Below are 25,542 nucleotides of genomic sequence, written 5' to 3'. Positions count from 1 at the left end.
CCATAATTCTTGGTCAGAAAGGAGATTCTCAGCATTGTAGCAAAGGATTCTGGGAATTAGGAAGAAAGCAGACTGAAAAGAGAGATTGTTTTCCTAAACAACAAAAGTTTTCCTTTGCGATGTCAGAAAGACACAATTTATTTTATTCGACATAGAGGGGGCCCTCATTTCACCAGAGTGACTCTAGAAGAAAAAGCAAGTTACCAAAACAGGCAAAAACAACTTATTTATAAAGGCAAGCCAGATGAAAAAAACCAATCTTCAGGAAACTCAGAACCACAACCACAAAATCATTTAACAATAATAGTACTGTGTATGCAGATACCTGAGCATCACTAGATACAGTAGCCACTCATGTAAATGTTTGCATCAACATCTGTTTCTTTTATGATTATTGCTTAGTTTCCTTTAAAACAAAGGTATGTTTTCAGAAGAGACATTAATCCGAGAATAAACCGTCATCCAGTTCTAACTACAAATCTCTGCTGTTTTGAGATCAACCAAGGTTATATCCCCCACGGTTTATTGAGTGCTAGAAGCTGGGTTTATTCGCACGATCAATTGTTCTTCATTTGGGCTATGACTGCGTGACAGTTCTGCTCCTTGTTCTTCATTTGGGCAATGGAAGCAGTTTGTTTGGATATCTTGGGCATGGAAGTGCATGCTTGGATGTGGGACTGAGCATTAAAATTACCATGGATGAAATCAAGATAAATGACATCTGGAAAAGGAGTGGGGAAAAAACCCCACAAAGACACTTCTGATGAACATGGCTTGACTATTCCCCCACACTGTTTTTATCCTTAACTCCTGCCAGAATAAGAAATAGCCAGTTGATTTTGGCCATTTGGGCAGAGATGAACGGTTGTCTCACAAAGAATAAACTGTTATGAAACTTATGCATTCATTCAAGTCGAAGTTTTCCTGGGCGCTTTGGAAATTCAACAGATAAAAGGACCTCTGTGAATATGAGGGATGGCAGATTATCTGTACAACATGGACATTGTTTTCTCTGAAAAATGACAAAGGAGCATTCTTCCGTCTCTGGCCAGATCCTATCAGAGAAAGCTAAGATCTGGGTTGCACAAGGGTGAAAACTCAGGGCCGTGTTTCAATTGGCAGATATCTCTGAGCCTCTGCCCTGATCTGTAGCTGCAGCTAATACCAGCTTTATTGTCTTAGTAGGACATCTTTCGCTGACACAAGTGTCAAAAAGTTTTTATCAATTTTTTTTTTACTCATCCCAGTGATGGATGGGAAGAAATGTATTCCTGGGAGAAGAAAATCTATCCCAGGAAATGGATGGCGCTGTTTTATCTTCTTAAGCAGAATAACATGGCTTGTTTGATCCCTTTGCCTACAGTGGGCTATGCAAATGTGTCAGGTCCCTTTAGAATCAGAATGACAAATCCTGGGTCTTGTGAAAGCAGGACTTTTTAATCGATAAAAGAGAATATTTGTAGCTCAGGGTTGAACTTTTGGGGGCCCTTGGTGCTCTCGGAGCTTGGGGATTTTTTCTTGGCAGACGTTTCATTACCCAGCTAAGTAACAGCATCAGTGCTCGCCGAGTCTAACCCCCAGCACTGATGACGTCACTTAGTTTGGTAATGAAACGTCTGCAAGTCAACCACCAAGCCCAGAGAGCACCAAGGACCCTGCTGTACTTTTGTGTTGGGTTTTAATTTGGTAGCCTGTCACTCTGCATACTCAGTCCTTTGTGGGTCAGGATCGTGTTGTGATCAACTTTAGTAAGGAAGTAATAGCATAAGTTTAATGTCCTAAGGAAGTTCAACAGTACTGAATTGGGCATTTAAAAAGGTCCTATTAGTCTGAATTCGTGTGTGTGTGTGCGGGGGGGGGGGGAAGAGAGAAACCATGCAGCCACTTGCTTCTTTTAACCTGTCCCCTGATTGGCTACAAGGCCAATTGTAAAATCAGTTTTGTACAATGCTTTGCTCAAGCTATCCTGAACCTTTTGATACTTTTCGGGAATGTTTAGCATCTGCAGTTTACGATGTCTCAGCATTTTGGCTTCAGGCCTTCCTGGTGCCTTCTTCACATTCCTTGTGGATGAATGGTTCTCCGTTGTCTGGAGGGCACCCAGGAGAGACGTTTGGGTTGTACTCTTATGTAATTTTTAATCGTGGTCCAAGAGCAACGAATGTTTTTCTTAAAAATTGCAATTAACATCGCCCTGCAGATTTTACCTAACTCTTGCCCCTTCAACTTTGGCCCGCCGGTGAAGAATTTAATCAGGTGGCCTCCTAAAATGGAACAGGCAGAACGACTGACAAGATCATAAAGAATTTTGATTAATTTTGGGTTTGTTGAGCGAGAAAGTTGTGATAAAGTTTGGGCACCCTGGCTGCCGTTGAGTGATAAAAGAACGCATGAGGTTTATAGAATCGGATGTACAGATGTGGCAGAAAATTCATACTTTGGACATACGGGAGGGTCTTTGCGGAACTTCATACTCCATAAGTGAAGCTACCCCTATTTTGGTAGCTTGCATTTTTTTATTCAATATTTTTTCCCTTGTGGCTAGTTTCTTATGTATCAAAAATAAATTTTAAACAAAACATGCAATTTTCCTGCTGATTTCTGTGGCTTTGCTTACCAGAACGGTTCTGCCCCAACTATTTTACTACACCGCACACAGCACAATTACTTTTCGTTGTGTTCCAGTTGTGTTGGGATTGAATTCCCAAACCATCTCCATGATGGCTGGGAATTCTGGGAGTTGCGATCCTATTTACCTAAAAGTTTCCAATTGAGAAAGGCTTGGTTCACCATCCTGTCCACTATAAAGGTGGGAAACAGGGCGGTGCTTTAATTTCCATGTTGGGAATGTGAAAGAGATTGTGTCATGGCAGAGATACATGTAACTGAAATTAAAATCATCCCAGTGCTAACAACAACAGAGGGAGATTCTGTTCTGGGCGTTTTGGGCCAGTGTTCATTGAACTAAAATCTGGGTTAATCTGATTTGCAAATCAATGACTGGAAATAACATTCACTGTAGGACTTGGAGCTGGGACCCTTATCTTCCTTTCAGAAGCTTGGAATGCAGGATAAAACCATTTGCAAATCTGCAGATTAGATTTGTTGTTAATTATGTGGGCAACATGATGGCTTTTGCAGACGTTGGACTCTCTGCTGGGTTGGGTGAGATCAGATTACTGACCCCAATCGTTGAGCAAATATCACCAATAGAAAGTCCCGTGCTGTATACTTCTGTGGCTTGAGATCAAGGACGTTTGGTGTCAAACCATGGCCTTGATGTATTTGTCCTGATTTGAGTATCTACGTAGAGAAATCTTGCTTCCTAACACAATGTTCCCCTTCTTAAGAAACCATTTTGTATCTGATTTTTGAGATGGTCCATCTTGACTTCCTTGAAGAAGCGGTGGGGTGGGGTGGTGGTGGAGAGAAAGATAAGATTTCGCAAGCCTTAATAACGTCTACTCATCTACGTTAGTTAAATATAGCGTAAGACTAGTGTTTCTCAACTTTGACAAAATGCTGGCTGGAGAATTCTGGAGGTTGAAGTCCAGGCATCTCAAAATTGCCAGAGGTTTGGAAACGCTGCTTGGGATGACCATAGTTGGAGAAGTGGAATTTGCCTATTCTGAGTTTGATTGCACTCTCTCAAGGTGAAGAGATAACTTAGTTTGACAATGCTCTTAAAGCCACTGATTTCAATGCCCTTGCTTATTTAGCAGGCTTCAGGAGAAACTATCAAACTCGATTTGGCTTTATTTAACTTGAGGTAGGCCAGATATCCATGTGATGAACAAAGTCCTTCATTTTAACGGGGCTTTTGAACTTTACCCAGAGAAGGAAAATTTGCTGATCAATTTCACCCACAGCCAGAATTGTTTGGTTCAGGCTCATTAAATCTTTGCAGCCTGCATCTAGGTCATGTTTACAAAGATTAGAAAGTGATATTTGCTCACGTTGGCCCAAGGAGAGCTTGCATTGAGATGCTCCTCCTAAGAGAATTTTTGGGTTTGTTTTCTTTCCAGCAGAACAATGCGAAGTCTTTTTAAAGTGGTTGGGTTTTGGAGGAAGCGCCAAGACTGATGAAATGAACTCTCCTGGATTCGTTCAGAAAGAAAATAGCTTGTAAATATCAGTGGTCCGACCAAGTGCAAATAGGTAAAGCCATTTGCACATGGAGAAAGAGGCTGGTTGCTGCAGAATTTGCTGTGTAGGTTGGGAAACGGAAACCAAATGCAGCTAAATTTGGCTAAAATCTTCAGACTTATTTCTAATCCGATGTGTTCTGCTCTTGAATTTTATTCCATTTTTTTGTAACAATTGTTAAGTCTGTCTTCTGATATTAAAGCTGGTCAAGGCGATTGGGCAAAAATAAAAATAAAAAGACAGCATCAATAGCCCAGAGCATGTTCAGAGCATGTAACATTTCTGCTGCTTGATTGTTCCTACAGTCTTAAACTTCTGTTTACTAAATGTTGCTTGCTTTTCAGTTCCTTGACAAGACTTTCAATCATTAAACAACTTCCTGAAAGCCAGACACTCACACACCCCTGAAAAAACCATAAAGCCAACAAATATTAGCCATTATCTTTTGAAGCGAGAGTTTAACGCCCCTCCCCCTAAGAGATTTTCTTAAAATCTTTTGATGCATTTGAAGAAATTAAGAGTTTAAAACTTGTTGAAAATAGATTCCAGCAAAGATGAATGGACAAGTGGAACAGGCTTGTGTCAGATACAGAAATCAGCATAGGGAAACAATGGACTTTTGTTTATTTCTCTAGAAGCATCATCAGTACTGAGCTTAAAAATTAGCTGTTTCGTGCAATTCCAAAAAATTGGCATGTATAAACTGTTACTTATTAGCTATACGTAGAACTGTTTTTTTGTGTTCCTCTTCCATCACCCTCACAAAAGGATACGGTCCTAGAGAAATGTTATTTAACTGCAAGAAAAATAGATTTGCAATGTAGTGTGTTAAAAGAAAATAAGAATAGGAATAGAATAGTTTATTGGCCAAATGTGATTGGACACACAAGAAATTTGTCTTGGTGTAAATACTCTCAGTATACATAAAAGAAAAGGTACATTCGTTAGGAATCAAGAATCATAATGTACAACACTTAATGATAGTCATAGGGTACAATCAGCAAACAAATCATACCAGGAAACAGTCAATATAAATCGTAAACATCTGAAGGCAAGATATATATTTTTTTAAAAAAAATAAGAAATCAGATGTTTGGGAAGCTGTTTTATTTAGCCTGCTATGAATATGGGTTTTTTTTAGTCCAGTGCTGCCTTGTGTTCCAAAAAATTACATTGCAACCAGCAGTCCTCAGCGAAACTGTAAATTGCATATTTCCTGCTTTCTTTGGTAACGTTCCTTTCCTCAAACAGTTATAGTGGGTAGCATAAAAGAAACAAGTTCGGACCTATGGGGGTTTTTTCCCCTTTCCTTTCAACCCTCTGAGTTGATTCAAGGAAACAAGTTTATTTTCAGACCTGCTACCGCTTAAATTTCTAAATAGAAATGATCCTTGGCTCCATTTGTTGACAAAGGTATAGTTTTATTAGAAGTCAAGGGCATTGCAATATGCGGGGTGCCAAATTCGAGGACCACATCAGGGTTGTGATAGAGCTTGGCCAGCTCAACATCACTCACGTCGGGGGCGTCTGTGGCGGCCTGAGCGCTCTGCCAGCAAAAACGGACTCCTGAGCTCCGTTTTTGGCTGCAACGGCCTCCTGCAACCTTCTGCCAGCGAAAACGGAGCTTGCGACGGCTTCCCCAGCTCTATTTCCACTGGCAGAGGCATCCTGGGCCTGTCCACTGTTTCCAGGGCAGCCCCCATGGGCCAGATCTAAGCTCCCCGCAGGCTAGATCCAACCTGAGGACCTCGAGTTTGACATTCCTGCAGTAGTGTATAGCTAGAACTGAATTCCCAAGTTCAACTCTCTCCTCTCTTAACTGCCTCCCGCTGCTGACCACCCCGAGACCAATCAGGTTCAAGCAAGTGACGTTTTCAGAATGGTCACTTCAAGCCCAGGTTGGTTTGCAGCTTCCTTTTTCTCCCAGCTGGGTGATCTTGAAGCAGCATCTCAGGGAGATACAGCAGCTACTTTTGCTCCCCACCCCCCATCTCCCCTCCCTAGAGTTTATGGCAAATTGTCATCACGAAGCACAAGAAAGTGTGAGGTGATAGCCAATAATTTTATTTTACTTTACAAGTGATTTTCGGTTGTTTTAATCAAAATCCAAGCAGGGCACAGAAATGATTTCCGAACATATATGCAACCTAGTGAATATTAATAAGCAAAATCATTAGCAACATCTTGCATAACAAGTGCTCCGATAACTAAATTTTTAACTGATCTTCTAAACCAGGGCTCTTCAAACTTTTGAGAGTTGAAGTCCACAAGTTTGAAGACTTGTGGACTTCAACTCCCAGAATTCCTCCTCCAGTCGTGGTAGCTCAGGAATTCTGCGAATTGAAGTCCACAAGTCTTCAAACTTGCTAAGGTGGAAGAACCCTTGTTCTAAACCAACTTAATCCACCAAGTCTTATGAACCAACTTATAAAACTAAGAAGCAACTCAGAACTAAGAAATCTCCTAATTGTGAGAACAATTAAGCAGTGGAATGACTTGCCTTTGGAGGCTGTGGGTGCCCCATCACTGGAGGATTTAAGAAGAGATTGGACAGCCACTTGTCTGGAATAGTACAGGGATGCCTGCTTGACTAGAAGACCTCCAAAGTCCCTTCCCAAGTCTGTTACTCTATTATTGTAGGGAGCATTGCCAGAGCATACTTGCTTCCAGATACCCTCCCCAGTGGTGGGATTCAAAAAATTTTAGTACTGGTTCTGTGGGTGTGGCTTGGTGGGCGTGGCAGGGGAAGGATACTGTAAAACCTCCAGTCAGAGGTGGGATTCGCCAGTTCTCCAAACTACTCAAAATTTCTGTAACCAGTTCTCCAGAACTGGTCAGAACCTGCTGAATGCCACTTCTGCTCCCACCACCCCTTAATGGAGAGTAGATTTATCCAAGTTCAGTGGAATCTGGGGTAGCATGCCATAAAAGCAGATAAAAACATGAAGCCAAGCAGACAGCACAGAAAACAAAAATTAAACAAGATAGGGGCCTATACCAACCGTAATACACACATCACCTCCAGGCCTGGGACCAGACCCAGTTTTTCAGAGCTTTCCAGATCTCTAGGAGCAAAGATGCAGTCCTTCTCGTTGGCGTACGCAGTCCTATAGGTAATTCTGTCCTGACATCATCTACAGCCATATAAGTTATTACTACAACTTGAGTTGCACCTAGAGGCAAGCTGGTATCCAGTTGTTTAAATAGTGTGGTATAATCTAAGTCACTCTTCCTCCTTCCATTCTCTCCCCCTCTCTCCCCACTACCCTATGTGGTAACTTAAGGTAGTGAGTTTCCATGTTTGAAGACAGACTTGGCTTGAAATCGTATGATTTTGCTTTTAGGTATTGTGTGATAATAACTCCCTCACCAATATATTGGGAAAGGTTTTGGAGCAGTGGGCCCTGTGAACAATTTGCATTCTTTGGTGGACAAAACAAGTTGGTTTTCAGGGTGGTCTCCAGATCCTGGGATGGTCCACCATCGAACTTTGGCTCTGGATTCTTTACGGACCACGTAGTTGAGGGCTATAGCCTGCTGACTCAATCCTTTGTTCCTCCTGGTGGATTAAATGTAAATGTGGGAATGAAACACTTGGCATTTCTGGGTCAAAGGGATGCAGAAGAAAGATGAGGTTAAACTTGATGATCTGTTTCCATATATATTGAGAAGAGATATGTTTTGACACTGGTCAAAATGAAAGGCAAAATGTTTAGATTTTGAGGGTAAAATTGGGTGGCTTGGGAGAAAGACCCACCTTGCATCAAGCCATGATAGTTAAGCCATCTGTGACTTTGTATAAAGCAACACACCGAACTTAAAACACAACTGTGGCTTAACAGCATGACACAGTTAAACCCAGTCTTCTAACTACTTGTAGAAGTTGGGTCTCGGCTGCCTCTGGTCTCCTGGTTCTCTATCTAGGAAAAAACAGCCAAGACGCACAGTTTGGAGTAATCTTCACTTTATTCCAGGTACCAAGAAATATGCAACAGTGAGTATGGATACTTCCGAGCAAAGCCAGCACTGAGAGCTATTGCCTCTCAGCGCTTTAAATGTCCTAATATTAATGATATCAAATATCAGTGTCGGGCTCCTGATCGTGTTGCGGTTTGTCCAGAGCCCGACATTGGGACTCTAGGTTGCAGTTACAGTAAAGATACAGATGGGGAATTAGAACGAGTAGAGAGGAAGGGAGACTTGTTATGGACTGGAGAATATTACGTTCCAAAATACTATCTCAGGGCATTAAAATCTATTCCCCAAATTTGAGCAAGCTATAAGCTATAACTTGGGGTTGGCTTGGGGCGGGCGGGCATGTAACTCCTATTATTTTATGTATTTTGTGAATCTTGGGGGTTTTTTAGAGCCAACCCAGGGAACTTGATAAATTGGTCTCTTGATTCTTAATATTTGAAGTTAAGCCTTCTATCGTCTTTGCTTATTATACAGTGCTGACATTTATAAAGTTGGCTCCCCTTTGTGCAGACAATAAACGGGTCTAAAAATGGTGTCTCTGCTTCGCTCTAATGAAAGAGTGGGCACTGTTTAAACTTTCTCGAGCCAGAATTTCCCAGGCCTCTGCTCTTCTGAGTAAATTGGTCTGCAATGTCTAGCATCTCCTGGAGCAAAAGGATAGTAAAGTGCGCTTAATTGGTTTAGGGTCTATCACTGTGAGGAGTATTGAAGGCCAACATAGCTCCACAGTAGACAAGATCTGGATTGTGCAGGTAGTCCTCGACTTACGACTGCAATTGAGCTCAAACTTTCTGCCGTTAAGTGAGACACTTGTTAAGTGAGTTTTGCCCCCATTTTGCCATAAGTATGAAACCGGTTGCCAGTTTTGATCACGTGACCGTGGGGATGCTTCAAAGGCTGTGACTGTGAAAACCCTTTTTCACTTGGAACGGTCACTAAATGAACTGTTGCCTGTTGAGGACTACCTGCATTCATTAACTTGTACGTGTTAACTCTGTGGAACAAAAATGAGACGGCATCTTCTAAACTCGGGTTTTGAGGGATTTAACAGGAGAAAATGAGTGTCTACCTCAGTGTTTCCCAACCTTGACAACTTTAACCTGAGTTGATTTCGACATGGCTGGCTGAAGAATTCTGGAATGTGAAGTCCACACATGGACTTCAACATGGCTGGCTGGGGAATTCTGGGATGTGAAGTCCACACATGGACTTCAACATGGCTGGCTGGGGAATTCTGGGATGTGAAATCCACACATGGACTTCAGCATGGCTGGCTGAAGAATTCTGGGATGTGAAATCCACACATGGACTTCAGCATGGCTGGCTGGGGAATTCTGGGATGTGAAGTCCACACATGGACTTCAACATGGCTGGCTGGGGAATTCTGGTCCACACATCTTAAAAGTTGCCTGGTTTGACAAACATCACTGTTATTTTGTCCAGATCTCTCATTTTGAAAGGAGCAGGAACTTAAGCACACTTGGTGTCTCCCTTCAACCTGTTTAAAGACGCACAGGAAACCTACACAGAAGGGTGCTCAACAGGTCAGGAGAGGATGACCTCGCTGGCAAGCTTTGCTTCAGCCTTGCCGTTCTCCTTGCCCTGCTGGGAAACAATTGCGGCATAATTAATGCCCATTGTTCGTAATGAGCGTGACAGAGTCAAGTGTTAATCCTTAACGAAACAGGGCAAGAATTGGCATTTAATGAGATTGAAGCCGAGGGAAGGCTGTGGGAAACAGGTGATTATGCTACAAGACCCTGAGTTGGCTGAAGGAAGAGGAAATGGGTCTCAAATATTTCACGTTGTGATATTTTAGACAAAGGAAAGCTGCTGAGGCTATATATAGTATTGACTGGTGTTTAGCAATAGCAGTTAGACTTATATATCACTTCACAGTAGTTTGCAGCCCTTTCTAAGCAGTTTACAGAGTCTGCATATTGCCCCCAACAATCTGGGTCCTAGTTTTACCCACCTTGGAAGATGGAAGGCTGAGTCAACCCTGAGCCTGAACTGCCAAATTGCAGGCAGCCGGCAGACAGCAGAAGTAGACTGCAGTATCGCATTCTAACCACTGCGCCAACGCAGCTCATGAACAAAGATAATTTAAAAACAAAGATAATGACAACGTTGGAGCAAGTTAGTAACTGGAGACCACCAGGCCATCACAGAGTTGGGATTTTTTTAAAAAAATACGGGTAGTTCTTGACTTATGACCACAGTTCAGCCCAAAATTTCTGTGGCTAAGCGAGACAGTTGTTAAGTGAGTTTTGCCCCATTTTGCAACCTTTCTTGTCACGGTTATTAAGTGGATCACTGCCGTTGTTAAAGTTAGTGACACGGTTTGTTAAGTGAATCTGGCTTCCCCCTTGACTTTGCTTGTCAGAAGGTGGCAAAAGGGAGATCGCATAACTCTGGGACATTGCAACCATCATAAATATGATATTATTATTACCTTTATTGTCAGAGGACAACATGTGTACAATGAGATTGGCTATGAGTATAATGAGTCAGCTGCCAAGCGCTTGAATTTGGATCATGTGACAATAGCGATGCTGCTACAGTCGTAAGTGGGGTTGTAAGTCACCATTATGTGACTTATTTTTTTCAGTGCTGTTGTAACTTTGTGAACAACTCACTAAATGAACTGCTGTAAGTCGAGGACTACCTGTATAGAAGGAAAGCATTAACAGGTCACTTCTACACTGTTGCCAGAACTTTATATATTGTAGATCTGTGAAGTGTATTTTTATCTCCGGTGAAGCCATGTTTCTACACATTTGTGTTGGGCACCGTTTACATTTTGCACATTAAGGGTGGATGAGTCATTTTGGGCAAGCATGTGGCAAAAATCAGGATTTTTTTTTTTCTTTCTTTATAGTGGGAAGTTTCTTTTGCATTTTTTTTTTTAGGACACAAAGAACATTGCATGTTCGTTACTGGGCTTTTTGCTTTAAAACGGAGGGAAATTGTTTAGCAGTTGTGTTCGGAGGACAAAGGTCGAAGCTGGGAGCCACGTGTAGCCACTCCTGAATACTGTATTGCAAACAACAAGCTTTGCAGCTGTGAGAAAAGGATCTGATATGCCAATGTAATTCAATGATTTGTTTCCTGTGGTTAGAAATGGCGAGATCATCTCCTGATCCTTGGATGGATCCAAAGTAGAGTAGTGTAGTGTAGTGTAGTGTAGTGTAGTGTAGTGTAGTGTAGTGTAGTGTAGAGTAGAGTAGAGTAGAGTAGAGTAGAGTAGAATGTCAATGGAGATTCTCAGTCATCCAGATCATGATTGTCCCAAAGGTGCTTTTTTTCAAGAGACAACTGGACTTTCTGTTTTTTCTTTGAAGAGGTTTTGCTTCTCATTAAAGAAGCTTCTTCAGCTCTGAATCAAGCTCTGAAGAAGCTTCTTGGGTGAGAAGCGAAACCTCTTCAAAGAAAAACAGGAAGTCCAGTTGCCTCTTGAAAAAAAGCGCCTTTGGGACGAGTAGAGTAGAAAAATTTTATTATCACTTTAAATGTACTCTAATTAGCATATATTAAAATGAACTTTGTTGCATTCAGCTCTCAAAATACAATATTGTGCATATACTTCCAGACACACACCTATGTATGACATAGAGAACCATCACAGTGTAGTTCAAATGTATGCATATACATGGCGGAAAAAAAATCTTGAATTGCTTAAGAAATGGGTCACTATAGAGTCCGTCCAGCTGGGCATATTTCTTGGCCCTGTGCAATGTATCATCTCCATCTTCTGTTACTACTCAGGAAGCCTTGCTTGCTTATTTAATTACATTCCCCAAATGTTTGGGGGTAGTTGCACTCATGATGCAGCTGCAATCTCTAAAGGCACTGTCAAAATATGGGACATGGTGTGAGCGGAGGTCCGTCCGCCTGGGCTGACTGGCCAGATTCACGCAGGATAGCAAGTTATCTTTTGTTTAAGCAAGGCTTGTTAATCAGGCCACTGCTATTTGGATACATGCACTGTTGCATCATTGCAGTCAGCAGTCAGCATACCACTGGGGCTGTGTGCGCACACAACCAGAATCAAGAAGCCACAATTCTCTTCATGCAGAACATGAATCCTGTCTTGCTGTGCAAAGCTCATGATGGCTATCGGCTGTTCAGCTCAACACGCAGGGGTGGGATTCTCCCGTTTCGGACCGCTTCATTCGAACCCCTTGTTCCGATTATCAGCTGGCTCCAAACTGGTTTGCTCCGGCGAGCATGTGGGTTCGCCTGCCCACCCCTGCTCTTCCCTGTGCTTTATGTCTTTTTGTTAGAGCACAGCTGATTCGTGGATTTGCCGTGGCTCAGCTGTCTTCTTCAGCTGCACTTGAAGGTAAGTATTAGCTTTTTAAAATGCGGACCACGCGTGCAAAGCACGCACTCACCAAACAGGTGGCTCTACTGGTTGAATTGCACCCCTGTCAACACGGAACATTGTTCGGTGTGGAAAAGCTTAAGGGCTTTCCACACCTGTCTGGCACATAATTCTGAGTGTGCACCTACTGCTATTATCCAGCATGCACACATCTACTCTGTTAACTGGGATTCTGGAGGAAGGAAGTGGTGGACATATATAGGCTATAACCTCCTGCATCCTGCTGAGACTTGGATGTTCAGCCTCCAAACCTGCAGGTCAGGTTATACTGAGACCAGAGAGAATGGCCCTGAAGGCAGGAAGAAGAGCCCCGTTACTAAAGCAGTCGTCTGATAAGAGAGACTTGAGCCCCTTCCAAGAAAGTTAACTTGAGAAAGCCCCTCGGACAAGCCCCTCCCTAATTCACACAAAGATAAAGAGAGGAAGTAAGGGAAGCACATTCAAAATAACAGAGTTGGAAGGGACCTTGTGGGTGTCCCATCACTGGTGGTTTTAAAGAAGAGATTGGATAGTGATTGTCTGAAATGGTACAGGGCAGCGGTCTCCAAACTCTTGGCAATTTTAAGACTTGTGGGACCTCAACTCCCAGAATTCCCAGACAGCATGGCTGGCTGAGGAATTCTGGAAGTTGAAGTCCACAAGTCCTAAAGTGGCCCAATTTGGAGACCCCTGCCCTATATATCATTACTATCCAATCTCTTCCTTAAATCCACCAGTGATGCGGCCAGATTAGCATTTGCCCAGTGCTGGAAATCATCCTATATACCTACAGATCAAATGGTCATCCAGAAAATATGTGACTGTGCAGAAATGGACAATTTAACCATAGCACTTAAAAATAAAGAGTCTTCAGCATTTTATGATAATTGGAATGCGTGGTATAATTGGTTATCTCAGAGATAAACTGTTCAATGAACAATGGGTAATTTAAGCATAAATAGTGATAAGATGTGTATAATTAAAGTAAGGTAGGAGAATTGGATCTTGCAGACTGTCAAAAAGGATATCTGTCTGTTTTTAATGTATTTTCTTTTTTCTTCCGTTTCTTTGTTTTCTTCTTCTATACCTCTTTTTTTCCTTTTTCGGTTTGCAAGACCGAGCGTGTTTTTTTTTCCCCCCTTTTTTCTCTTTCCTTTTTCTCCCCCTGTTGTAGATGTAATGTTGTTATGTTTTTAATTGTAAATTCAATAAAATTTATTCAAAAAAAAAAAAAATCCACCAGTGATGGGACACCCACAGCTTCTGGAGGCAACTTCTGTTCCACTGATTGACTGATCTCACCAACAGGAAATTTCTCCCTAGTTCGAGGTTGCTTCTCCCCTCGATCAATTTCCATCCATTGCTTACAAGGTTCAGCTGATATATTTGAAAAGGAATCATGATATGCAAGGCATGGTTTGCTGGTTTGCCCTGCAAAGCTGCCAGATTGGTAGCGATGCCATTTCATGCTTTCTTAAGAGCCATCCCCAATTTTTTTTAAAAAAAGGCTAAACTGAGGTAAAGATGTGCTTGTCTCCCTGAGATGCAGAAGGTAGCAAAATGACTTTTCCCCCAATCGATGTGCTCCAAGTGTGTGTGCGTGTGTGTGCAAATGATGGGCGTGCAGCTTCTCTTTCCATCAGAATGGTGAGCGTAGTGTTAAATATCTGGTAGCCACCTCACGAGAAGAGGTTGCACATGGATTTAAAACAAAAACAAAAACACCAATTTCTTATTTTATGAGGTATTTTTATGTGGGGTGTAGGAGTCTTACCTTGTGTACGTGCTCTCCGTATTAGTCACGCGTGTGATTTATATTGCCGGAAAGCACCGTGAGGGAACTCTGTCCTTGGATTCTCTGAAGGTGCCTGAACTCCGGGTCATTTCTCGGTGTGCTCCAAACTCCCTCTGGAGGCAAGAGATGAGTTGGCAGACGAGATAGGTCCAAAAATTCTTCCACTTTTTTCCTCCCCTGTCCCTTTATGATGAGACGGAGGCTTTTAAGAAGAAACTGGGCAGCCATTTGTCTGAAATGGTATAGGGTTTTCTGCTTTGAGCAGTGGGTTAGGCTAGATGATCTCCAGGGTTCCTTTCAATTCTGTTATTCTGCTACGACCAGGGTTTCATTTTTTTTCCCCTTTAGGAAGAAAGGAAGGAAGACTAAATAGCTTGGCTAAGTTTAACAGAGCATAAACATTTCTTTTTGTGTGTGTGTGTCAAAGAAGAAACCCTTATCAATATTTCTGAGCATGCTTAATTGATGGGATCCTGTTTTGGATGCCTGAATCGGACAGACCTCCGGATGGAAAGGCCACGTCTGTCTGAAGGACAGCTAATGAGGGACCTTGTCAATGACCCTGAGTTGGCTGTGGCGGAACTTCATTATGCATTTTGCAAGTCGACAAACTTGTTCTGTGAGGCCTCTGGATCCCCTGCTGGGTAAAACTGTAGGAGTATAGTCCTCCCCTGGTTTTGTTCATTAATTTTATGTGGTTTGCTTGAAAGAAAGGGAATTACATGTTCAGCTCACAGTGTTAGACCATGGAGTTCTTTTCAATGTCTATATAAACTGTATTGTCTGGTTACAGTTAATTTGAGCAATGCTCATCATCATAACAGTAATAATGTTCATTAGTAGTGATCATATAAACAGTATTTTCTCAATATGTATTCATTGTTAATACTAAATCATATTAACAGTAAACGTATCGTTATAAGCCCTCATAGTAAAATTAAATGTTCTAATTTCTGTTTCTGTTAGCCATTGATAAAACGAATCCCGTGTTTCAAAATATTCCGTATCTTCCTTCTCTTTAATTTCAAGTGTTAATCTATCCATTTCTGCACATTCTATTTTTTTTAAATTATTATCTTCTCTTTCGTAGGATTCTCCACACCTTTCCAAAGTTGTGCAAATTCAATTCTGGCCTCTGTTACAACATGTAGTATTTTTCTGGTATAATACCCAACAGAAATATTTCTGGTTATAAATCTGTGTGTTCTTTTATCATTTTTTCTATCCAAGTATCCATGGGGGACCATGGAGTTCTTCTAATACTCAATCCTCATCCTCTCTGGGGAAGTGAAATCAAAACTCTGGCATGACTTGTCTTTATGATTTGAGTAATGTCCCTTGGTAACGGCAATCTCAGCCTTCTGTCCTCTTAGAATGTCCACCAGGGAAACTGTAGATACCCTGGAGATCATGAGCACAATCTTGGGTGACCACCAACTTCCTTCCTCTCTGCCTTTGTTTTATTTTAGATTATTTAAATTCAAACAATTAGAGAGGAGGCCTCTCCTGCTGTGATACAAACACTGATTGTGTTTGTTTACAAGGACATTGCTAAGGCTTACAAGAAGGCAGCCCTGGCATTTTTAGAAGCCAAAATGTTGGGTTTACTCAGGGGCCTTGTACAGAAATGTGTCCAAGGTTTCTAGAGGAGAGGAAGTAAACATCACAATAAAATGGAGTGAAACATTCAGGAGGGTGGACAAACTATCCAACCATTTGCTTTCTACATGTCTTGTGACTGGTTCAGGTCAGTTATGACCATCACACTGTGAAAACACCAGCATTTAATTTGAAAATGTCAAAATATTCCCATGGATTCCTCAAAGTTACCCACCTAGACCATGCCCCCCAATATGCCTTCCACAGAAGGTCTGGTTTCAGGTCACTCGGTTGCAACTAACTACTGAGTTGCAATATCGGTGCAGTTTAATTATCTGTACCTTGAACGTAAATTAGATTTGTTGATTATTTACTTGTTGGGTCCTTGGCTCAGTTCCATCTACTTTTTTTTTGGTAACCAATTATTACAGGCCCTTGGTACAATAATGAAAGCTAACCCTATCCTAAGATATGTCACTTAATTTTATCTATCATGCTGCTGTCTTAATTCTAACCCCAGAGATAAGTTCTGTGATTACGTAAATCTTATTATTTGATCCAGAAGTTAGGGGACGTGCATAAGCGCACCAACGTGCCTACCGCCCCTGTCCTATTGTTTCTTTTATTTTTCTCATATGTACCCATTTCATGTATTCATAACTATGTTTATACTTATACCTATTACCTTGTAAGCAATTGACAAACCAAATTAAATAAATAAAAAAATAAAAATAAATCCAACAGTTGGAAAGGTTTTTTCTGCATGCTCAGATATCCCTTGCTTAACGTGGTAAGGAAAATTCGAACTGAGGTGCCTTTTCGAATACAATCATAGATGGTCTGTTTATTCTCATTATCTATACTATATATTATTATATTATCTATATTATATTATATATATTATATTATATTATATTATATTATATTATATTATATTATATTTATTATATATATTATATTATATTATATTATTATATTATATTATATTATATTATATTATATTATATTATATTATATTATATTATATTATATTATATTATTATATTGACTGTGGTTATTTTAAATGCTTTTTGCTGATTGTTCCCCATGTTTTATCTTGTCAGTGTGACCCTGTCAAATGCGTTGCTCTGCTCTGTCACTCTGATTTTTGAAGTGGAAAAGAAATGATCATTGTCCTTTACTTTTGTCTAACCATTCCAGCTTTATCAGCTTACTAGCTAGGTACCCGTGCTTCGCTATGAAACTATGTGGTCGGGCTTAATTTTGGGGGAGGAAAATAAGGGAGGGAAAATTCTGCCTCTGCCCACCAGCATCCATCGGTATTCATCTGGCTAGCATCCTGTCAGTGTATGAGAGAGTTGAGGCTGTTTGGAAACTGAAAGAGTATTTGCTGTGTGACCAAGAAGGAGACAACAAGGAGCCTGGGCATGATTTAGCTCAACTGTTCTGTACTAAAGCTGCTTGGTGCTGTGAAACTAAAACTGAAACTTCTCTCCTCTGCTTGTGTTTTGCATTTGGAACAGATTTTTTTTTCAGGTGGGGAGTGGGAGTAGAACTCCTTAGCATCAGAGCATGTGTTAATAATAATAATAATATACTAAATGCTAATGCTCTGATGGTCATTTCGAACAATCCTTTCTTAGCAAGCACCTAGAAGCCAAGAGGAATATACGGGACAAATTTCAAGTTTGTTAGGCTTTACGATTCTGGAGATTTTGTGATGATTCATGAGTGGTATTTCGCTTTTATATATATTGAAGATAAGATATATATATAAAAATATATATATTTGAAGATATGAAGGGAATACCAGCAAGGCTAGCAGGAAACACACTGAGCCTCCTCCATCTGGTCATTTCACCTCTCCTGTTTTACTCCATCTAACTAAGTGAATGGATTTGCAGTGTTGAAAAGCCACCCAGCCGTGGAACCCTGCCTGCCTGCTGATTTTGCAAAAGTGAGACAGAGGCAACGGTCAGCTCTTGACCGCTGAGCATTCAGTCAAGAGAATTCTGGAAGGCAGGACCTCTGCTGCCTGAAACATCTCAAAGCATCATCCGTCCATGTTCTGTGGGGCCTATCGGGCACCTGTGCAGAGGTCTATTCAGGTTTACGCTTTTGGCTTTGAAAAAAATCTCAACCTTGCCAAAACGCAGATATGTGTGAGATCCTTGGTGCTCTCTGAGCTTGGTGGTTTTCTAGCAGACGTTTCGTTACCAAACAAGGTAACACTAACAGTACTGATGGAAGTTACCTAGTTGGGTAATGAAATGTCTGCAAGAAAACTACCGAGCTCAGAGAGCACCAAGGACCCCATAGTGCAACCTGGAGTTTCAGATATTCTCTACTTTTGGGCGATATGTGTGTAGTAACTTCTGGCCTTAAGGAACATTGAACATTTCTTCATTTTCTTAGGTACCAACTGTTGACAATGTCGTCAGGTGGTCCGGGGTCCCGTGTTGCAGAGCAGAAGCCTTTAGTCAACAAAGAAGATGTAAGTTGTGCTCTCCGAAAACTGATTGTTTACTTGCAGATGTTTCGTTACCCAGCTAGGTAACATCACCAGTGCCACAAGGCAGCAGGGTTTGCTGTCCGCTTAAGAGAGGAGTTTGCATAACTGCACCAGAAAGACTGCCAAAACTTTCAGACTCTCAAATCGCAGACCCTGTTCTGCAGAGCGGTAGGAACAACGTGTATGGGATAATCCTCCCCAGCACTCACTCGGCAGTGATTTTCACATCCGTCTACTGCCATGTAAGCTTGTTTAAAATGCTATCCACATCATTTGTTCTGTCCGCTTATCATCTTAGCATGCCCTGCTTCTTGCAGAATGCTTTCTTTCACAAATGTAATTCGTTATTCTAGTATGTCTTCAATTTTCACCCTCTCTTTCTTCTGGAACTCAAAGTAGCCTGTTTGGGAGTTGTGAAATTGGATGGACAGAGAGAAAGTGGCTGATTCAAAACTCCCTGGGGGTGTTTGGCACTTCACCATTTATAAGATGCTGCTGGGTCCCCAAAATGTAGCGCTGTTCAGTGAAAAGTATAGACTAACAGTGAGCAAATTGGTCACCTGAATTCTGCAGAACTTCCTGTGATAAAAGAGCTGAAAACCCATGGAACAATTTCCTGCCATTTTGAGAGACGCAAAGTGACGTAAATCCTAAAATGAGCTTTGCTAGGCCTCTATTTTGGAGGCGGGGTAGGCCGATTTGGCACAAGATCGATTTCTCCGGGGAGGTGCCAGCTGCCATTTACGGTGTTCCAACACACAGGGAGTAGTCATTTATGTGAGCCAAATTTAGTGACGGTTTGAGTAAAATCAATTTTATTGTGGGGTTAGGAGGCATCACACGGGCCACCAATAAGCTGGGACGCCTTCATTTCTTCCTCCTACAAGTCCCAGTCAACAAGATGAATGCTTCTGAGGATCTGCAAATGATACGAATCGTAAGATTTCCACTTACAGGAGGAATGATGGAGTTAATAGCATCTGTAGGCTCTGGCCTTATTTACCAGTGCAGTCCTGATCTTATTTCTGGATTGGACCCAGGTTGATTTTATTTAGAGCAAGGGCCTTCAAACTTGGTCACTTTAAGACACGTGGACTTCAATTCCCAGAATTCCCATGCTGGCCGGGAAGTCCACAAGTCTTAAAGTTGGCTAAGTTTGCAGATCCTTGATGTAGAGTCACTCAGTGGGCTTCCCAAAGACCCCTGTAACTTCTGCTCCGTTGGTTTGGTGAGATCCTCTCTAAACAAGACAACATCTTATTTCATTAAACTTACATAAAGGGGGCAAAGCTAATAAGAAATCTCCACAGCATTTATTTCAGAAATGAAACCTTTGGTGCTTTCGGTCTTGTAAACCCTCTTGTAACTTCTCTTTTCTAGGCCATCACTCGTCTCCTGACTGATATCGAGGTTGACATTCATGTAAGTGTGTCAGACTTTTTAACCACGGTTAAATATCGCCATAGGAATCTAAGGAAACATAGTTGATTCCCTTTAAGTGGTCCATGGAGACAGCCAATCGCTATAATATAAGCTGTAACATGAATGTTTCATAGAAGCACTTAGAGAAAAAAGGGTTCTTGGGAAAGCAAATTTCTGATTAAAGCTGGCAGATGAACAAGTTGCCAGGTTTGATTTATGTATTTTCAAACTTTTGCATTTAACTCTTGGTTTGGTGGTGTTTTCCGAAGCCTGCAAATGCTAAGGAATAGATGCCCCACGAAAGAGTGATTGATTTATATTCCCTGTATATCAGCTTGGGGTCTTCCCACACTGATCAGAAAGAAATTTTAATGAAATAATCCATGCTGGAAATGTTTGGTTTTATGTTTTTTTTGTTTTCTTTGCTCAGCCAGTAAGCATCTCCACATTAATTTCAACCAGGGGTGGCTGGCTGGGGAATTCTGGGAGTTGAATTCAGTCCACAAGTCTGAAAATGGTCACAGTTGAGCCCCCCCATTTAAAGTTTGCAGAAAGATTTCTTTGGGGGCGGGGTAATATTCTTTTATATTTTAAAAACATCTCTTTCAGTGAACAACGCAGTTCCAGGCTTACACTTCAACACAAACATGACCTTAGTACATGTTTATCTTTCACATTCAATTCTATATCATATCATTACTTCCATTTTCCAGTAAATTTTCTCCATTTCTAAATAACTATGAAAGACTGGCTTCCTAATGTCCTCCACTTCACCAATACAAGGACAGAGAGGGGCTGCCATAGAGAGGAAGGGGTCAAGCTAAAGTGCCTGTAGGCCAGACAAGGAATAATGGATGGAAACTGAACAAGGAGAGATTTAACCTGGAAACAAGGAGAAACTTTCTGACAGTGAGAACAGTGGAATAGCTTGCCCTCGGAAGTTGTGGGAGGCTTGAGGCTTTCAAGAAGAGATTGGACTGCCATCTGTCAGAAATGGTGTAGGGCCTTCCGCTTGGGCAGGGGGGTTGGACTAGATAACCTACAAGGTCCCTTCCATCTCTGATTATCTGTTATCCAGAGAGACTGTTTGCCAGGGTGCTTGCAAAATCTCCCTTTGAGCTAGGTGAAGGGAGTAACAAACGATGCTCAAGCTATTCTCAGTTAAAGCACTGGTTCTATTAACTAGATACTGGGAAAGGAGGAAGCATTCAGCGATAATTCCACTTCCATCAAGGCTAACAAACACTAGTTCCTTATGACCATTAACCATTCAACTTGCTTGGATTATCCCATCCAGACCGCAATAGCCCTTAGCCCTTAACCTTATATGCCACTTCACACTGCTTTTACAGCCCTCTCTAAGCAGTTTGCAGAGTCAGCCTATAGCTCCCAACAATCTGGGTCCTCATTTTACCCACCTCAGACGAATGGAAGGTTGAGTCAACCTTGAGTCTGGTGGGATTTGACCTGCCAAATTTTTGCAGGCAGCCGGCAGGCAGCAGAAGTAACCTGTGGTACTGCACTCTTAACCACTGCGCTACCACGGCTCAAGATTTATATACCACCCTAAAGTGCTTCACGGCACTCTGTGGGGGATTAACAATGTCATCATTATTTGAATACCGCCCCCAACCATCTGAGTCCTCATTTTACCGACCTCGGAAGGATAGGAAGCTGAGTCGACCTTGAGCCAGTCAGGATCAAACTCCAGGCTGCGGGCAGAGTTAGCCTGCACTACTACATTCTAACCACTGCACCGCCAGGGCTCCTAGGTTTTCCCAGGTTCAGGCGGTATGCGTTTGGTCCTCCTAGGGAAAAGCACTCATCGACACATTGTGGTGTGGTGTGAGTGAGCCAGTCCATCTCTTTCTCCAGAATTACAGCAATTAGGATAAACAAGCTTTGCCCTTCCTGAACTCAAAGCAGGTTTTTTTTCTTCTTTGCACCCTGAGAGAGAGGTACATTTTCGCTGCTAACCTGGGTTCGAACTCTCAACCTTCCGAGCAGGAGGCGAGAGTCTTCCCCACTAGGCCACCACGCCGATCTGAATTTGCAATAAAGAACCTCAAAATGCAGCCCAGACACACTACTCTGCAGTCCGCTCCCAGCTTTCTGCAAGGCGCCAGATGGCACGTTGATCTTCAGCCTCCTATCGGATTAGTGCATGTACCTGGGATATTTTTATTGCCAAGGGGAGGGTTGCAAGCCCCAGGGTTGTCAGCAAAGAGCCTCTTAGCGACAAAACTTGATGTTCACTAGGATGAGATGACCTCTGCTTTCATGGGGGAAGCCTCCTGCGCGCCCCACAGATTTCACCCAGAGATGACTGGAGACAACTGACAGGCGGAGTCGTGTGCCGAAGGGCTTAGAGCAAGAATTGAAGGGCATCTCAGTGCAGACCATTTATTAAATTGGATCCTAATCCTTGTCTAGCCGTGGTTACCGTGGGGTGTATAATCTCCCCTAGCCCAAACTTCTATGCAGCCTGAAAGGTTTCCTGGTCTCGTAGTGAATAACCAGTCTGTTTGAAGAAGGCAGATTTTTCGATGGGCTTGTTGGTCTTAAAATCTGGAAGGGAAGGTTATATCTGAGTCCCTTTCCCCAAGGGAGCGTCCTCGATCAGGGACCACAGAGGAGGGCCTTCTTAGTCGCCATCCCTTCTATGGGAGTTCAGATAACGGCTAATTTTTTTTCCAGTACACCTTTCGCGCCTTTGAATCCTCCGACAGGAAGGAGCGTTTCATGGAAGAGGTTCTTAGAAGTGCCTTTTGATAAGATATTTCGATTTCAATTCAGATTAGAGCTGGAAGGGGCCTGGGAGGTCATCTACTCCAACCCCCCCTGCTCAGGAAGGAGTCCCTCTCCCATTTCAGATAAGTGACTGTCCAGTGTCTTCTTAAAAACTTCTCCAGGGATGGAGAAACCACAGCTTCTGGCAGCGTACGACAATCAATAAAACAACAAACACAAAACAAGTCATTATAAAAATATTTTTAAAATCTTAATGAAATTAACACTACAAAAATTAAAATATAAAAAGGGCCCTTTCTCTACTTGTAAGACAGGGGCTTGTCTGGACAGTGATTATAATCCTTTGCAACCCCCGTGCACACAATGTTTGCTGGATGGCAGGACCCAGATTCCTGCTGTTAAGCCACCTTTAAATCTGATTTAAGGATGATGTCACCCAATAGTTTCCTTGCTAGGATTCAGGGCTTAGGCAGGGCAGTCGCTTGGCTATAAAAACCAGTTGCTCCCCAGATCCCAAACAAAAGCTGATACTTATCTTTCTCTTCGGATTCGTTGTGATTAACTTCAAACTGTACTTTCTAAAAATGGTGCTCAATCTGGAAGACACTGCCTATTTGTTGCATAATGCTGTAAGTATTTTGGGAAGGAAAGGGAATATAGAAAGCTAGAAACGAAACAAACAAAATTACTGTCACTATTGCTTTGGATTTCAAAGTTGGGGGTAATTTTTGGAAGCTTAATTCTTCTTTGATTGCTGATGACAATGTCTACGTTTATGACTGCCAGGAAACATTTATGACAGGCTTTTGGCACGAAAGAGAAAAAATATATGATGTGGTTTTGATGATTAAAAAAGAAATAGATATTAGGGTGAAAATGAGCTAATTTGTAATCGTGGAGTGAGCTTTGTAATCATACAATTGTTGTATTTGTTGCAAAGGAAATTAGAAGCTGCTTTTTATTTCTTGTTATGCTTTTTTTCTGCACATTTGTTTTTTTCCCCCTTCCTTTCTCTTTTCTTTGTCGTCTCCCGAATTCATGTAAGTTTTTATGTTCGCTTTAAAACTTTTAATTACACACACACACACACACTAAACAATTGTGACCCGTTGTTCCGGTATATTCTTTAATTCTGTACTACTGAAGCAACTAGCAAGTTTAACAGCCAGAGTTCGTACGAAATTTGAAAGGGAGCAAAATGGCAAATGTTCCCATTGGTTTTTAACCCTCTGTGTTTCTTTGGGATGAGATATCGATAACACTCATGCGCTGATCAAATGTACTGGGCCCTCTTTGCTTCAGCAAAGTTATTAGCTTATAATGCCTTCATTGAGACATCTAACAATTTCAGTCTGTCGATATAACCAAAAATGGATGGATACCATGGGACACGTAGTCCCAAATATTGTTTAGTTTGCTTTACTCTATTGTCATTGCACCTCGTACAATGAAATTAAATACCATCTTCAGTGCACATTATGGAAACAAACACAAACACACATCCTTCACATTCTATACCTTGAATTGAAAACCCCTGATATTGCATTCATATTGCATATTACAGTAGAATTCAATAGAGTTACTGCCCTGGGATGGAAGCTGTTTTTCAGCCTATTTGTCCTTGTTTTTATTGTCCTGTACCATCTGCCAGATGGTAATAGTTCAAAAAAAAAAAAGAGTGCCTTGTTTTGAACTATTACTTTTGAACATCTATTATTTGAACATCTGGCAAAGATTGGGTTGTGTCTCCCCGATGTTTTCTACATAGTGGGAAAGAGAGACTCTGGCAACTTTCTCTGATAGAAGTTGGCAGTCATATGAAGTAATATGCAGTAAACTTGCAGAGAATCGTAGTAATAAAGGAGACTATTTGTAGCTCAGGGTGTCCTGGTTCCGACTGATGAACCCAACCAAGCAAATACAGTTGAGACCTTCCAATCTCTGAATGCAAAACTTTATTGAGTACATCATATCAGCACAGAGTGAAAGCAAAATCAACTCTACCTAATTCCCGCGGTTTTCAATAATTAAAGAATAGAATTTCCCTCCCGCTTTTAGTGCAAGTCACACTTTCCAATTAGACGGCCAGGTATTGTTTTATGGAAACTGTGTGAGTCTCGGATGAACATCTGGTTAGATGACCTTGGTTCCCAGGGGATGATTTCTTGCCGCCACCTGGAACTGGCATTCCAAAGGTGGCTCTCCCTCCCCCTTATTGTTGTGGGCAGATGAAAAACGGTAATTGCTGCGACAGCAAAATCACGCTTTGAAGACACAGGGTTGAAATGAGGGATACTTGGTGTTCTCCGAGCTTGGTGGTTTTCCTGCAGTCTGCAAGAATTTCCATGGCAGACGTTCCTGTCACCCGAACTAGGTAACATCATCAGTGCTAGAAGATCTCTACTCCCTTCTAGCATTGGTGATGTTACCCTAGTTGGGTAAGGAGATATCTGCAAGAAAACAACGAAGCTCAGAGAACACCAAGGAAGAAACAGTAGTCAACTCAACTCCCAGTTTGACCCTCTCTTTCATTTTTACTCCTCTTTATTCTGACGGGAAGTCCAAATAGATCATTACTAAGGACTTATTTTGCCCTTGTAAGTACAAATGGATAATTTGTCATTTTTTAACTATACTCTTACAGATGTTGAGAGTAGAATTCAGCAGGACTACTTAAATTAGTTTTGACTGGTGCTACCAGATGTTGTATGTCAAATACTTGGTGGGATTCAGAAGGCTTTATGTTGAGGTGCAGATGGCTAATGCTGCCTTCTCCCACAGGAACAAGACATTGAGACCGTCCATGGATCAGTCCATGTCACCATGTGTGGAACACTCCGGGGAAACAGACCTGCCATTCTAACATACCATGATATTGGGTTGAATCGTAAGTATGTCTTGCCCATTCTCATATCTACCCTGAAGTGGAGAACTTATTTCTGGCTTAGTTACTCTGTTTTGTGCCTTGTGATC

At 41.7% G+C, this 25,542-nt stretch overlaps 1 protein-coding gene across 2 annotated transcripts in view; it reads left to right on the top strand.

The window, feature by feature from the left end:
* Positions 1 to 25,542, top strand: part of NDRG1 (N-myc downstream regulated 1) — an 82,791-nt gene that overhangs the window by 38,365 nt on the left and 18,884 nt on the right. The window contains exons 2-4 of one of the 2 annotated variants that reach the window (XM_087931730.1): positions 18,300 to 18,378; positions 19,777 to 19,818; positions 25,351 to 25,456. In XM_087931730.1, the coding sequence (XP_087787856.1) occupies positions 18,300 to 18,378; positions 19,777 to 19,818; positions 25,351 to 25,456 (227 nt within the window). Of the gene's footprint in view, positions 1 to 18,299; positions 18,379 to 19,776; positions 19,819 to 23,033; positions 23,199 to 25,350; positions 25,457 to 25,542 lie in introns of those variants that run through there. The other variant, XM_087931731.1, reaches the window with a different exon arrangement.

The sequence above is a fragment of the Pseudonaja textilis genome, chromosome 3 (assembly GCF_049901715.1).
Source record: "Pseudonaja textilis isolate UNSWEBS1 chromosome 3, rPseTex1.2, whole genome shotgun sequence".
In the NCBI taxonomy this organism is placed as follows: Eukaryota; Metazoa; Chordata; class Lepidosauria; order Squamata; family Elapidae; genus Pseudonaja; species Pseudonaja textilis.
Note: the sequence above shows the minus strand (reverse complement) of the source record. Positions and strands in the feature narration are given on the sequence as shown.